We start from the raw sequence: 15,989 nt of genomic DNA on the forward strand, positions 1-15,989 counted from the left end.
ACTGTTCACCATTTAAGAATAAAAGATATGAAGGTGACACAAGAGACACTCATTCTCTTAGTTACTTTCTCGTTGCTAGGACAAAATACCCAACATCCATAAGTTAAAGGAGGAAAAGTTTATTTTGGCTCCCAGATCGTACAGGTTTCAGTCCATAGTTGGCTGGCTCTGCGGCAGGGTGGCACGGCAGAGGGGCATCACAGAGGAGAAACAGTCCATGGCAGAGCAGACAGGAAGCAGCAAGCAGCAAACCTTCCTTTCCCTTTAGCCCATCCGTGCTACAAGCCTATTGGCTGGGCAACCCACACCCAGGGTGGGCCTTTCCATTACACACATCCAGAACCATGCTAAGCCAATCAGTGGACTAATTTGCTGGGGACTTGCTTGAAACCATGCTGAGCAAGCTATAAAATATTATTGAATTGGCTTATGTATTAGCTATTTTTTTTTTTTTTTTGTACCAGGCATTGAACTCAGGACCTTGCACTTGCAAGGCAGGCCACAATGTATTAGCTATTGATTAAACTGTGAGTCTGTCCTAGGCCTATGTGACTTGTGAAACAGCTCCCTATGCCAACAGTCACAGTTGAGGTCTCAATGGTCAGTGATACTGTAGTGCCTCTGATAGCAAGATAACACCACAGCTGAGGATTTTATGACTCTTATGCAGCCATTCTCCCAGAACAAATGTTAACTAAAACACAGGTCACTCACTTATCACAACCTGTCTTTCACAAAATTGCATCGTTCCTCCCTTTTTACAAGCCTGGCTCTTGTCAGCACCTTAGCCCACTATTCCCTGCATCTGCCTTTATGCCCCCTGCAATGTTGTGTGATCAATAAATACTGGCAAGTCCAGAGCCTTGTGGTCTTAGCCTGATAAGATCTCTGACTGTCCTGGACCCCCGTTATGCAGTAAACCCTTTGTCTTGTATTGTTCCTATCCTCACTGTACCCTTATGGGGGTCACACAGCCCCTGATACTAATTCAGTTATCACACCCGTAATCCAATATCACACACTCATGATCCAGTCACTCCCCAAAGCCCCACCTATAAGCACTTGAGGTTTGAGGGGACATCTAGATATAAACCATAACATCCATGTACCCGCTGCTCCCATTTACATGAAATGCTGCCAGCTGAGCCAAAGCCTGTGGGTCTACAGTACCCTGATCATGCACACCTTCATCTTGGGAGAGAAATTCAGTATCCTTAGTTTGCTAGGTATCATTGCCATTTGTTTCTTTAATCCTGTGGTACAAGCCAAGTGTGGTGGCGTATCCCTGAAATCCCAGCACTCCAGAGGCTAAGACAGGAGAATTACCATGAGTTTGAGGCAACCCTGGGCTCCATAGCGAGTTCAAGGCAACCCCAGACTACACAGCAAGACCCTGTTTTGTTTTGTTTTTTTGGTACCAGGGATCGAACTCGGGTCCTTGCGCTTGCGAGGCAGGCGCCGGAACCACTGAGCTAAATCCATGGCCCCAGCAAGACCCTGTTTTAAAAAAAACAATGTGTATTATTATAGCTACCTGTTAAAGAATCATCTGGATTATAGACCAGTGGCACTGCTGCCTCACAAGATGATGTTTGAAACTTCCAATGTTCAGTGGTGAAACTTGTAATCCTCGGTTTGTGGTCTGCCAGCCAAAGGTGAAGATAATATTCCTCCAATTCCCCAATTTTTTCAGATTTTGGAATATTTGCATGCAGATAATGAGACATCTTCCGAATAGGACTCAAGTCCAAACATGAAATTCATTTGTGTTTCACGGGCATCTGACACACAGAGCCTGAAGTAATTTTACAGAATATTTTTAGTGCACCTGTGTTTGAACTGGATAGGGTTGGAATTCTCCTTGGGGTGTGTGTCGTGTCAGGCAATGCTTGGAGTTTCAGGTTTCAGCCTTTTGCCTTAGGTATGTGTGACCTCTGTCACCACACTTCATGGCTGGGAAGGTAATGCTGTTTTGACACCAGGGCAGGGACAAGTGGAGCCTTGGCATGTGGTCCTTCTGGATTCTACCCTCAGCTCACTTTTAATATTTTAGATTTAAAAAGGCCCATTTATTTTAACCCTTTGTAACTGCAAGTGTAATCATTCTTGGTAAGTTCTGCAGTTCTTCTATTAAATTATCCAACCTCACGTGGTTCTGGGAGCCCCAGAACTTCCAGGTGCTGTGGGGTGAGGGGGTTTTGGGCTGTCCCTCCTAACCCTGCAGAGCTGTGTCTCGTTTGTTCACTTAGCCTTTTGCTTGTTGTTTTATTTTTTTTTGTTTTTGTTTTTGTTTTTTGTTTTTTTGGTACCAGGGATCAAACTCAGGTCCTTGTGCTTGCAAGGCAGGCGGTGGAACCACTAAGCTAAATCCCCAGCCCATGCTTTCCAGACTTTTGGGGGGGGGGGTACTGGGGATTGAACTCCGGACCTTGCGCTTGCGAGGCAGGCGCCGGAACCACTGAGCTAAATCCCCGGCTGTTTGTCTTGTTTTAAAACAATTGATTTGCAGAAGTTCTGATGTACTTTTTTTTTTTTTGGTACCAGGAATGGAACTCAGGGCCTTGAGCTTGCCAAGCAGGCCCTGTGCCACTGAGCTACATCCCCAGCTCCTGATGTATTCTTGATAGTAAACATTTTTTCCCAATTTATTTTCTCTCTCTTTTTGGGGGTGGGGAGACTAGGGATTGAACCCAGGTCTTTCACAATGAGCCATGTCCCCTAGCCCTTTATACTTTTTATTTTGAGACAGGGTCTCAATATGTTGTCCAGGTTGGTCTCAAACCTGGAATTCTTCTGCCTCAGCCTCCCAAATAACTGAGATTACGGGCATATGCCTGGTTCATTTTTATTTTTTAAAAATCCTGTTTAAGAATTCTCTTCCTATGCTAGGTGTGGTGGTGCATCCCTGTGATCCCAGCACTTGGGAGGCTGGGCCGGAGGATGACTGTGAATTCGAGGCCAGCCTGGGCTGCATAGTGAGTTCAAAGCCAGCCTGAACTATGTATCCAGACCCTGTCTCAAAAACAAAACAAAACAACAACAACAACAAAAACCCCAACACTACACCGATTTCTCCAAGAGGATTTTTTTTTAACTTGTAACTGGGAATCAAACCCAGGCCACTCTACCACTGAGCTATGTCCCTAGCCCTTTTTATTTTTGTATTTCGAGACAATGTCTCAATAAACTGTCCAAGTGTGGGACTTACATTTGTGATCCTCATACTCCAGGGCCCTGCAGTGCGGAGATTACACTCATATGCCCTATTTTGTTTTTCGTATTTTGGGCTCTAATTCTTCTGGAATTTGTGTTTGGTATGAGATAGGAATTTTTATCAAAGAGAGTTAGATTTGCATGCAAAGTGATTTAAGAAATAGTGTAGGAGAAACATTGAGCTAATAATTCTTTTTTCCTTATGGATCCTCAAGTCTCCTAGCACCATTCATTTCATAGTCTACCTCCCTACAGGCATCTGCAGGTTAGACTTGGCCGCATATCAAACCCTATCTATATATGTACACATCTGTTTCAGGGTTTCTTAGTCTATTCTGGTTTCTCCCTATACAGCCTGCTAACCCCACATTATCTTAATTGCTATGGTGGCAAATATATATATATATATATATATATATATATATATATATATATATATATATATATATATATATTGGAGATTGAACCTAGAACCTTGTCCATCTAAGCACAAACTCTACTACTGAGTTACCCTGTCAGAGACCAGAGGAGAATTGAGGCCTATTGGCTTCCTCTGTGAGCACAAAGGAGAGAGGCTGTACTCAGGGATGACTGCATATAGCAGGTTCTAGGGAAAACTGAAAGACAGGTGAGGTTAAGTTGTTTACCAGAGCATGTACTAATGGATATTGGAAAGCAGATGCTTGTGCCTGTGTTTGGGTGAATAAAGGGAAGATGAGCCAGATGCTAGGGGCTCCTCGCCTACCAAGAGGCAAGAGCCCTATGGCTGCCCGCAGGTTAAACTAACTCCCTGTCGTGTCTCTTTGTCATTTATCTTCGTTCACCCCAGGTGAGGGAGAACGAAGTAGTGGGTCTAGGTTCCAGAACAAGGCTAGCCGGGTGGGCTCAGCTACACTACTCTCACCCCCTTTATGCTATATTTTGATATCTCACAGAACAAAGTGCTTCTTGTTCTTTATGAATATCTTGGCTTTTCTTGAGCCTTTTCTCTTCTATATAAATTTATAACCAGCATGTCAAATTCCATAAAAAACTTTAAGGGCTTTAGTAGGAGTCCATAGGAAAATTTGGGAACTAACGTTTTAGTATAATGAGAATTCTTTTTCATGCATATGTTATATCTGCATTTAATCCTGTTTTAAGATCTCTTTAAACAAATGTTTTATAAAGATATAGAACATTTTATCTTATATTTACTCTTGGATATCTTATAAATTTTATTGCTTTTATACATTACTTTTAAATCAGGTTTCCAGCCAGGCATGGTGGCCCATGCCCATAATCCCAGAATTTGGAAGGCTGACACAGAAAATTACTGAGAGTTTGAGATCAGCCTGAGCTACATAATGAGTTCAAGACCAGCCTGAACTGCTTAGCAAGATCCTGTCTCAAAAAACTAAATAAATAAATAGATAAGATTTATAATTTATTTTATTTAGAAATGCAATTGGTTGTTGAATGCTCATACTCAACAATCTTAGTCTTATTAATTCTAAGGATTTGTGTCTTTTGGCTTTCTATGTAGACAATCATGTCATGTGATAAATGAGTTTTAGTTCTGTACTGTTATTTGTTTTGGGCTAGCTAGAACTCTAGTGCAATTTTTTTTTAACTGAACCCAGGGCCTTCGCATTGAGCTACATTCCTAGCCCTTATTTATTTATTTATTTATTTGGTACCAGGGATCGAACTCGGGACCTTGCACTTGCGAGGCAAGTGGCAGAACCACTGAGCTAAATCCCTGGCCCCCCTATTTTATTTTTTATTTTGAGATAGAACCTTGCTAAAGAATTGCCCACGCTGAGCTCAAAACTTGCAATCCTCCTGTTTTGGCCTCTCCAAATGCTGAGATTATAGGAGTGTGCCACCATGCCATGCCACAAAATCCTCATCTTAAAAGGAATATTCATTTTCCCATCAAGTCTAATATCTGCTGTAGGTATCTACCAGATAGTTTTTATCAGGGTGAGGAAATTTTTTCTTACATTGCTTCAAGTATAAGTGAACAGATGCTAAATTTTATCACTGGGGTTTTCTGTTTTTTTGAAATATTTATATTAACATTTTTCTCCCTTAAACATGTTAATGTGGTGAATTTTCTTATTACTATAGGATGAAACTTACATTTCTAGAGTAAACTCTATTTGGTAAGGGTAAATCAAATATTTTATACATGATTTGATGGCTTCCCAATATTCAGTTTAGGAATTTGGCATGTATTCATGCCAGAGTCCAACTTACAATTTTCCCTTCTTATATTATTAGCCTGATATAAGTTACAAGGTAAAAATGACTTCATTTTCTATTTTCATATACACAGGTGGGAGTATCCTTTGCAAAGTTGGTAAATTCTTTTGTAAAATCCTTTTTTTTTTTTTTCAGACAGAGTCTCACTGTATAGTTCAAGCTAACCTTGAGCTCACTAGGTAGCCCAAGATGGCCTCAAAGCCTTGGCCTCAGCCAAAACTGGCCTCCTGCCTCAGCCTTCCAAGTGCTGGGATTATAGGTGTACACCATCATGCCTGGTCCCTGGTGTTTTCTTTGTGGTAAGATTCTCAAGCACTAACTCAATTTTTAAAATGGTTAGAAGGATATATATATCCTAGACTGCTGGAAGATGGGCGACTGTGATCGTTTTGTGGCTGGGGTTGCCTTTCAGCACTGCCTTCCTGGCCTTTAAAGCCTCTGGTTTCTTTTGGCTTGGGGAAGGGAAGAAGCCTCCTTCAGTCTTTGGCACCATCTTGGTAAAAGGTGCCCGTTTATCACCAAATTTTGGCTCATTGAATCTGTCAGGTTTTTTGGTATTCTATTTAATCAATAGCCAGTTTTATTTTTCATATCTTCTTACTCTCTCCACAATGCAGGGATATTCTACTACTGAACTACATCCCCATGTTTTTAAATTATGGATTTTTCTACTCTAAAATTTCTTAAAACCAGAGCATTTTAAGCACATGCCTGTATCCCAGTACTGAGGGAGGCTGAGGCAGGAGGATTAAAAGTTTGAGTCCTGCCTGGGAAACTTATGGCTACCCTGTCTCAAAATTTAACAAAGGGGACTTCCGGTAGGAGCTTCAGTGAAAAGGTCTAGTGGTGAAAGGCAGGTGAGGTCCGGATGGCAGGGCTGGACAGCGGCTTTTGCTGGAATCTAAATCAGAATTTGAATCAGAACCTTTTTTGAGGATGCCGAAGCATCTTCTTTGGACTGAGTTTCTTTTGAGTGGAATCAAGAGGAAGACTAATTAATACACTCAATTCTGAAATAAACCATGGCTCATGGGCTGGTGATGTTCAGAGATGTGGCTGTAGATGTTTCTTGGGAGGAGTGGGAATGCCTGAACCCTGCACAGAAGTATTTGTACAAAGATGTCATGTTGGAGAACTATAGCAACTTGGTTTCACTTGGACTTTCTATTTCTAAGCCAGCTCTGATCTCCTCATTGGAGGAAGGGATAGTTGTAGGGGAAGTGACAGGAAGACAGTGCCCAGACTTGGTATCCAGAGATGAGCCCAAGAAGTTATCTTCAAAAAGAGACATTTATGGGACAGAATCATCCCAGTGGGTTATCATGGAACACTTTAAAAGCCATAGTGCTGAGAGACCCATTTTCAAAGATGTTTTGGAATGCAAATGTCATTTTGAGCAACAACAGGAGGGCTATTGCAGGTAATTTATTTTCAACCATAAAAATATGCCCATGTTTTCCCAACCTACTTTCCTCACTCAAGAATTTTATAATAGAGACAAAATCTTGGAATATAAAAAATGTAGAGAAAACTTTAGTTACCATTTAGTCTTCAGCCATCAGAAAACTCATTCTAAAGAACTTCATGAATGTACGAAATGTACAGAAATTAATACTTTTTCTTATTAAACAACAGAGAATTCAAAATGGTAATGAATGTAAAGAATAAAAAAAAATTTAACAAAGGGGAGTGGGGTGGGGATATAGCTCAGTGGTACTGGTTTGATCCCCAGTACTACAAAAATACATACATACATAAATACATAAATCAGAACACATGGTCCATTAAATTTCAGCCCTTTTTCCCCCCAATATGTGTATTGAAGGGTATAAATTCACATTCAAATACTACTTTTGAAACATTCCACAAGTATTGGCATTATCTTGAGTTCTAATTCAAATACCTATCACAATTTCTATTTTGCTGTATCAGTTTTTCATGTCTTTTTAATTCTTAATTTTTCATTGGCATAATAATTAGACATATGTAGGGGGTATAATGTGATAATTTGAGACATATGTAATGTGTAATAATCATAGTGGTGTTGGTTTTAAATTTTTTTTATTTTTTATTTTTTGGTACCGGGGATCAAACTTGGGTCCTTGGGCTTGCGCAGCAGGCAGCAAAACCACTGAGCTAAATCCCTGGCCCTGGTTTTAAATTTTAAAAAACAAAAAAAGTGATTATGCCAAAGTATAAAATTTCTGAAAATAGCAAATTAACATTATTCTGTGGAGGGAAGAACTTGGCTCCAAATGTTTCAACTGATAATTAGTGAAATGATCACTGAGGAAGATATGTCATGAAAATTTATAAACAATAACTATAAAAGCAAATTTTTAAATTTTTCCACAATAAGACTTTTTCTTTCCTGTTGGGTTCAATTCACAAAAATTTATGATTGATAAACCAAGGAAAAAAATGGCTGTGGACAGCCAGGCATGGTGGTGCATGCCTATAATCTTGGCTACTCAGGAGACTGAGACATGAGGATTACAAGTTCAAGGCCAGCCTGGGCAACCTAGTGACAACCTGTCTCAAAAAAATTAAAAGGGTAGGGGTGTAGGTCAGTGATAGAGCATCCCTGTGCCGTTCAATTTCCAACATCCAAATAAATAAATGACTATGGAAGGTTTTTTTTTTTTCCTGTTAGCTATTTCTAATATAGTTGAAATGTACTTTTAGGGATAATACATAATAATCTTTGTTAATGTTTCACATGTGCTTGAGAATGGGGGTTTTCAAATTGCACTTGTCCATTAAACCATTATGTATTTTAAAATATTCTTTTTGTTTGGTGGTTTTTTGAGACAGAATCTTGCTATGTAGTTCAGGCTGGCCTTAAACTCACTGTGTAACCCACACTGGCTTCAAACTCATGGTGATCACCCTGCCTCAGCCTCCTGAGTGCTGGGATTACAAATGTGCATCATGTACCTGGCTAAAAAGTTATTTTAAAAAATAAAATTTGTTTTTGATTTTCTGAGACAGGGTCTCACTATGTAGTTCAGGCTGACCTCAAACTCATGGTGATCCTCCTGTCTCAGGCTCCTGAGTGCTGGGACTACAACCGTGCACCACTATGCCCAGCTGTAAGGTTTCTTACAGTGAGTAGCAAGGTTGCATGTATGGGCCTCCAGGTGGGGCCTAATGTTTCACTTCTGAAGGAATGAAGTTCCAAAGGTTTTGTTTAGACTTTGTAAACTGGATGGAAAAAGAGGGATTGTTAGCTCTCTGTTAGGAATGAATTTATCTGGTTTTCTAAGTAGAAAAATATCTAAGTATCTCCGGATAATTCCTGACATAAAACTGGCATCCCTTGTCTCCAAAGTTTTTTGCTAACAAAGCTAGTACAGGAATAGCTACTATTTTGTTTTAAATGTGTAAGAAAAATTGAAATTCAAAATGAATGGAATTAATTTAAAAGCTCTTTAAATAAAAAAATCATTCTTTGTAGAATGTGTATGTATACTGTCTACAACTAAAGATCTTTTTTTTTTTGGCAACTAAATATCTTTTTTTTTGGTATTGGTGATCGAACTCGGGTCCTTACACTTGCGCAGCAGGCGGCAAAACCACTGAGCTAAATCCCCGGCTCGCAACTAAATATCTTAAATCATCTATCTTCTGGAACATTCATCTTCCTTTTGGCGATGCTAAGGTCTTGCACAAGCTAGGCAAGCATGGTATCACTGAGGTCCACCCCCAGCCCTGGAACGCTCTTCTTCAAACAACTCTTAATTCTTTTTTTTGTTGTTGTTTTGGTTTCTTTGAGACAGTGTCTTGGTATGTAGTCCAGGCTGGCCTTGAACTCAAGGTGATCCTCTTGTCTCAGCCTCCTGAGTGCTGGGATCACAGCTGTGTGCCACCATGCCTGGCTTTAAAACAACTATTAATTCTGAAGCACATGATGTTGCCTGTTTAGAAAGTGTCTTCCAGTTTCCTGTGGTCATTGTTAATCACTTTGGCTCCCATGGTAGATGGCAACATGAACAAACATTTGCAGGTTACTAGTTCATCATGAATCTCCCTAAAAAACAAAACTACAGCATTTTAAAAAATTTTATTTTTATCTAGTTTTTAATTAAAAAAAAATTTTTGTCCGACTGGAAATTCAGCTCAGTGGTGCAGCCTCCTGCCTCGCAAGTGCAAGGTCCTGAGTTCGATCCTCGCTATGAAAAAAAATTTTTTTTGTGGTGTTGGGGCTGGGATTCAGGGCCTTGTGCATGCTATACAGGTGATGTACCACTAAGCTACAGCCCCAGTCCCTGAAACAAGAATCTGAACATCAATTCGTTTTGGGGGAAGGGGGTGCTGAGGCTGGAACCATATCTTCCACCCTCCAGCCTCTGATTGTTTTTCGATTTGCTTTTTGCTTTTTTTTTGTCTGAGCTGGCCTCAAACTCTGGGGCTCAAGTAATCTTCCTACCCTGGATGAGAACTCATTGTGATTTTTTTTTTTGGTACCGGGGATCAAACTCGGGACCTTGTGCTTGCTAGGCAGGCAGCGGAACCACTGAGCTAAATCCCCAGCGCCCAGCCCTTTTTGAGTCAGGGTCTAAGTGCCCAGGGGAGATTTGATCTTGTGATCCTCCTGCCTCAGTATCCCTCAGTCTGGGATTGTAAGTGTGTAGCACTGTGGCTGGTGGCAACTTAGTTTTAACTCTCGATGGGGGTGTTTCAGTTGGCCAGGAAACGGTGTCCTCCTGTTCCTGGGATGAATTCCTGCTCCTCAGGGCAGTGGGCTTCAAACATGGTCTGTAGCCTCATATCTGCTTGTTTTTGACCCTGATGGAACTGCCTCATTTTGCCCTAAGGTTAGCTTGAAAAAAGCTGTTTCTTGTCTGTGAAGCAGGGTGATGATGATGATGATAGCATTCTACAGTTAATCTAAGTGAAGCACTTGGATAGCACCTGGCAAACAATTAGTGCCATAAAATGTCAGATGTTATTCTGTTTGTTTTTTGAGACAGGGTCTTGCTGTGTAGTCCAGGCTGGCCTCAAATTTGCAGCAATCTTCCTTCCTCAGCCTTGCAAGTGCTTGGATTGTAGGCATGTACCACCATGCCTGGCTCAGATGATGTTACTTTTTTTTTTTTGGTACTGAGGATCGAACTCAGGACCTTGTACTTGCAAGGCAGGCACAGTGCCACTGAGCTAAATCCCCAGCCCAGATGATGGTCCTTTTATCCTGCATATACAGACTCGTCTTGAACTCCTGGGCTGGGTGATACTTCCGTTTCAGCCTCCCCAGTAGCTGAGAACACAGGCACATGCCACCACCCCTGGCTGGTAATTTTACATTAAACACATTTGTTTGGGTAGGCAATTTACCACTGCACTGTATTTATGTAACTGTACCTCCTGCAGCCACATAAAGAATATTTGTTTTAAATTGGGCATGGTGGAGCACACCTGTAATCCTAGTACTGGGGAAGCTGAGGCAGGAGGATCACTGTGAGTTCAAGGCCAGCCTGAATTACAGAATGAGACTGTCTCAAAAAACAACAAATAGAGAATATCTTAGAAAAATATAGGGCCGGGGATTTAGCTCAGTGGTTCCACCACCTGCCTCGCAAGTGCAAGGTCCCAAGTTCGATCCTTGGTATTAAAAAACCATATATATATAAATTTTTGCATAAGTTTATGATTCAGCAGTTTCAAGTCTAAAATCAGCAAAAGGTCATCAGTCTTTATTATTAAATTCATAACAAAGTTTATGTTTATTGATTAAAAACAGGACTGTTCATGTGTACAGGTGAGAAAACACATTAAAATATCTGGATACATTAAATATATATTTTTGAGACTTTGAAGGGTTTACTCAAAAGTATTATATGTTCAAAGCAGTATTACACTTTCTAATAATTACCAATTTTGATTTTGCTCTTTTTTTTTTGGGTACCAGGGATCGAACTCGGGACCTTGCACTTGCATGGCAGGCGCCGGAAGCACTGAGCTAAATCCCCGGTTTTTAACAGAATTTCTGAGACACTTTCCAACAAATATATTAAGACTGTAGAAAATAAAAGATGGTGACAGGTGTCCAGAAAAGAGCAGTTTGGGGGTAGGAAATGAGTTGTCTAGAACAGTGTACATTTAAGTTCCAGTCTTAAAAATTGAAACAATTCTTAAAATTCTCTCTAAAAGCACACTGATTAATTTGTTTTTCCTTTTCTGGTACCGGCAATTGAACCTGGGGCCTTGCACTGAGCTGCATATCTCCAGCCATTTATTTATGTTGAGACAGGGTCTTACTAATTGGCTGAAGTTCAAACTTGTAATCCTCCTACTTCAGCTTCCCAGAGTGCTGGGATTACAGGCAAGTATCACCATGCTGAGCACATTTTAAAAATGTAAAGCACGAGTTGGGAGGAATGAATCTTAGTAGTAGAGTGCTTGTCTAGTATGTGTGAGGCCCTGGGTTCAATCCCCAGCACTGCATTAAAGATAACCCTACAGCAAATATTTCTCTCAATTCCCTTCTCCCCACCGAAAAGTCCTTGTAGAATAGGTAGCAGGCATATGGTGATCAGATGCTTTGGTCACTGGCTGTATGAGAATGAAAACGTGCGGTTCTACACAATCTGTTCCCCTCTGGAGATGTTATATGGGCAGGTGCTTGTCCTAGAATGTTTAAAGATCTTTCCTGGCCAAAAATAATCCGTTATGCTCATTAGAGATCAATGGAAAATATAGAAAAGTCTGGAAAATGAAAAAACCTGTAATCATATAGACATACAAACTTACTGGCAGTATTCTGGTATTTATTTCCTGTCTTTTTTTTTCCTCTAATGATAGAAAAACATATATATATAAAATATATATGGTATAAAGATGGTGATATTGATTGTAGAATTTGAGATTTTTTTTATTGAAGTAAATAGTGTTCAGTTCTTTCCCTTCCCTTTATATATTTCATATTTATTTATATATATCTTTTTTTTTTTTTGGTACCCAGGATCGAACTGAAGACCTTGTGTGGCAGGCAGGCAGCAGCACCACTAAGCTAAATCCCTGGGCCTAACATTTTCTTTTGTATATTTATATTTAGTTATTTTGCATAAAACTGTAACAGTGATAAAATTTTAAATATATATCCCATTTTTGAGAGCTCCAAGGCTGAGAAGAGTTGGCAAATCACACCCTAAACACGCCCCTCCCTGGCACTCAGGTCACATTCTCAGGGGCCCATCTGCAAGGGACAGAGTCTGTATTCAGTCACACGTGGATAATCGAAGGTCCACTTGTGAAGTTCATGTGGGGAACTCCTACAAGCTGTAACACAGAGTTTATGGGTTTGTGATCCAACCTATTCCTGTCGCGGTGTATAAAATGGATGTTGTTACCTAGAAGAGAGTAAGAATCAAAGGCTGAGGTCTGCATTTTAAGTATTATTCAGGAGGTTTATTGCTTATTAAAATCAAAGAAGTTTTTTTCACCTTTCAATTAGCCTAAAAGGGAAAAATTAATTACCTGGGGTACATTATATTCTTTCTGTAATGCCATAATAATTTTTAATTATGGCAATAGAACATGACAAGGATTACGATTAAATAAAAGTAATACTTAATGTTTTAATGAGAGCCAAGAGGAAAGGTTCTTAAATTATAAGCTTCTGTTAGATTTTATTAAATATAATTAAATAAAATGTCCTGTCAGACAGGCAGAGAACAGGATTAACAAAAATATCAAGCCAGGGCTGGGGATTTAGCTCAGTGGCACCGTGTCTGCCTCGCAAGCACAAGGTCCTGAGTTTGATCCCCGGTAAAAAAAAAAAAAAAAAATCAAGCCAGAAAATCGTATGTTTCTTATTTTATATATATATATATATATATATATATAATAAAGGAACAAATCATTCAGTTCAAAATATACTCCCAAATACTGATTTAATAGGCTGTTTTATAACCATAGCCCAAAAGAGTTCCCAATTAAGGCATTGAGATAATCAGTTACCGTGTAGTTAGAAGTCCACAATCCTTCTATAATTCATAGTCTAGGTCTGGTTTTCTTTGACTCTTGTACACAGAACCTTTGTTGTTTTAACTTAAACAATAAAGTAGCCCATTTCCTATATCATACTCCTGTGCCAGACATAGTGAGATTAGGTTCAATACTGTAAATTGGCTTATTATCAAATAAGGGAGAATGAAATACTGAGTTAAACACGACAGATTTGTGCACTAAGTGCAGCAAGTTCCTTTCTTTGGAAGAGCTGCCTTTCTTCCCATATGGCAGCACTGAAGCATTCTCTTCACTAAGTGTATCCCTAGCGTAGCACACAGATGGTGCATGCCAAGTGTCTTTTATTCTCACACCGCTGAAGGTGTGGACACGTGTTTCAGAGATGTGCAAGTTGAGGGGTTCAGAAAGTAACCCCTTCTAGGTCTGAGGATAGAAATTAACCACTTGAAAGTTCAGCTGGGGGAAGGGGTACAGCTCTTTGGCAGAGAGCTTGCCCAGGACATGTGAGGCCCGGAGTTCTATGCCTAGCACCACCCCTCCCAAATAGCTCAGTGACATTCTGGGCAAATTTATGGGGCTCAGTCTCATAAAACAGGGCTTATTTATTTTTGGTGCTGGAGATTGAACCCACAGAGCATGTGCTCTGCCACTGACCTATACCTCTAGCTCCAAAGGACTTCATTTTAAATTAACTCATGTGAATTCATGAGAGAAGGAAAGGAAGATGGTAGCTTTAGAGTTCTAGCTGCAACAAGTCTGAGATAATAGTCAAAATCTTCCCTCGAAAGCCTTCCTTTAAAAAAATCTGTAATTTATTAAGTAAATGCTAATTTTATAACTCTTAAAAAGGTATACTCCCTAACATGGGCAATTTTATTTATTTTCAGGTTTTTTTGTGTTTGTTTTGAGACAAGGTCTTGCTATGTAGTTCAGGCTGGCCTCGAACTCACTATGGAGCCCAGGCTATTCTCAAACTTGCAGCCATCCTCCTGCCACAGCCTCCCAAGTGCTGGGATTACAGCCGTACACCACCATGTCTGGCCATAATGTGGACCATTTTAAAGAGGAAGAATCATCAAGAGAAATTAGCTTACAACATAATGATTTAGGTTTTCTGGCACTGCCAAATATTAAAGGCAGTGGAGATCCAGCTTTCAACACTGACCAGCATGGAGCCAGAGGAATCTTGGGTGGCCCCAAATGACCAGTAAATAAAGCTGTTCAAAGTACAAGGCCTATGGTGACTCTTACTGAAAGTGCTGCCCCTGGCACTGACTTGCATCTCACTGTGCAAGCTGCCTGGTTCTGTTAGGTATCATAACTACACAGGTTCTTCTACTGGCAGAAAGTGCTTATGCTTTCTCCCTATTTAGAAATGCTCACCTCCACTGAGCTACCTAGCCTCTGACAACAAAAGATGCTCCTACAAAAGTAGGCCACTCTGACTGTCAGATCAAGCTTCCTGCTTTCATAGCTATCTACTTTACAAGGAGAACAGGTGGCCTTTGGACTTGTAACAGAGTCTAGCCCAGTGTGGGCTTTGAGGCTTACCTGGACCCAAAATGAGAGTTCCACCTTGCTGAGCTGGGTCTCCTTGGAAATCAAAGAGAGGGCCAGTCACTGCCCGCCACAGGCTCTGCAGACTTCCTGAGAGGAGGTTCGACTTGACATGGGGACTCTGTCCTGAAATATCAAGAACTACCTTTAGATGGCCATTTTCTATTCCATTAGATATTTAGAAGATGTCAGTACTTCTATAAAACATTCTCTCTCTTATGTCACATCTTAAAATTAAAAAGATTTTTTTCCATCCTTCAAAGCCTGGTTTCTCAACCTTTCACTGTTGACACTTTGGCCCACATAATCCTTTGTTCTGAGCAGTGTGGGGCAAGAACGTCTCCAGGCACTGCCGAACACCCCCGTTCAGAAATACTACTTCATAGGAACAAGAGATGCGAGACCCAGAGCATACAGAAGGCAGTATGGGGATAGAGCTGGGTTATAGGGCTCTTGCCTGTAGTGCACAAGGCCCTAGGCTCCATTTCTAGCACAGAAAAGAAAAAAAGAAAGAAATGGGAACCACCACACCTTGCCTTAAAACATAATCTATAATGTATAGAAAATAGTATTTTTCAAATGTAAAATAAGGTGTTTTAAAATATAATGAAATAATATATTCTTTCATTTAATTTTAATATTTATAATATCCAGAACATTCTTTCATCTAATCTTTATAATATCCCTATGAAGTAGGTGCTATTATCACCACCTTACAATAAAAAAAATGAGACCAGGAGATGTCGTTTTTTTGTTTTTTGTTTGGTTTTTGGTACCGGGGATTGAACTTGGGTCCTTGCGCTTGCACAGCAGGTGGTGAAACCACTAAGCTAAATCCCCGGCCCAAGGAGATGTTAAAGTCACACAGCAAGTATCTGAACCAGAAGAAACTTTTGTGTGATTTCAAAGCCTGTCCTCTAGTTATACTACACTTTCTTCCCTTGTTTGGCACCATGTCAATGTACTACTAATTAATAAACTGATCCCTTATTGTTGAATATTTG

At 40.1% G+C, this 15,989-nt stretch overlaps 1 protein-coding gene and 1 long non-coding RNA gene across 7 annotated transcripts in view; one reads left to right on the plus strand and one right to left on the minus strand.

The window, feature by feature from the left end:
* The window catches only part of LOC110349500 (uncharacterized), a 39,911-nt gene that overhangs the window by 11,100 nt on the left and 12,822 nt on the right, over positions 1–15,989 (plus strand). The gene's annotated exons all lie outside the window — the stretch shown is intronic.
* Positions 1–15,989, minus strand: part of Prxl2c (peroxiredoxin like 2C) — a 38,974-nt gene that overhangs the window by 9,831 nt on the left and 13,154 nt on the right. For 4 of the 6 annotated variants that reach the window (XM_087204957.1, XM_087204956.1, XM_087204954.1 and 1 more), the window contains exon 4: positions 14,980–15,111. In XM_087204957.1, the coding sequence (XP_087061083.1) occupies positions 14,980–15,111 (132 nt within the window). Of the gene's footprint in view, positions 1–103; positions 9,491–11,132; positions 12,810–14,979; positions 15,112–15,989 lie in introns of those variants that run through there. The other 2 variants (XM_021259387.2, XM_004846087.3) reach the window with 2 other exon arrangements.

Source organism: Heterocephalus glaber, unplaced genomic scaffold (genome assembly GCF_053883595.1).
Source record: "Heterocephalus glaber isolate CG9 unplaced genomic scaffold, H.glaber_assembly_v1.0 deba00000594, whole genome shotgun sequence".
Lineage (NCBI taxonomy): Eukaryota > Metazoa > Chordata > Mammalia > Rodentia > Bathyergidae > Heterocephalus > Heterocephalus glaber.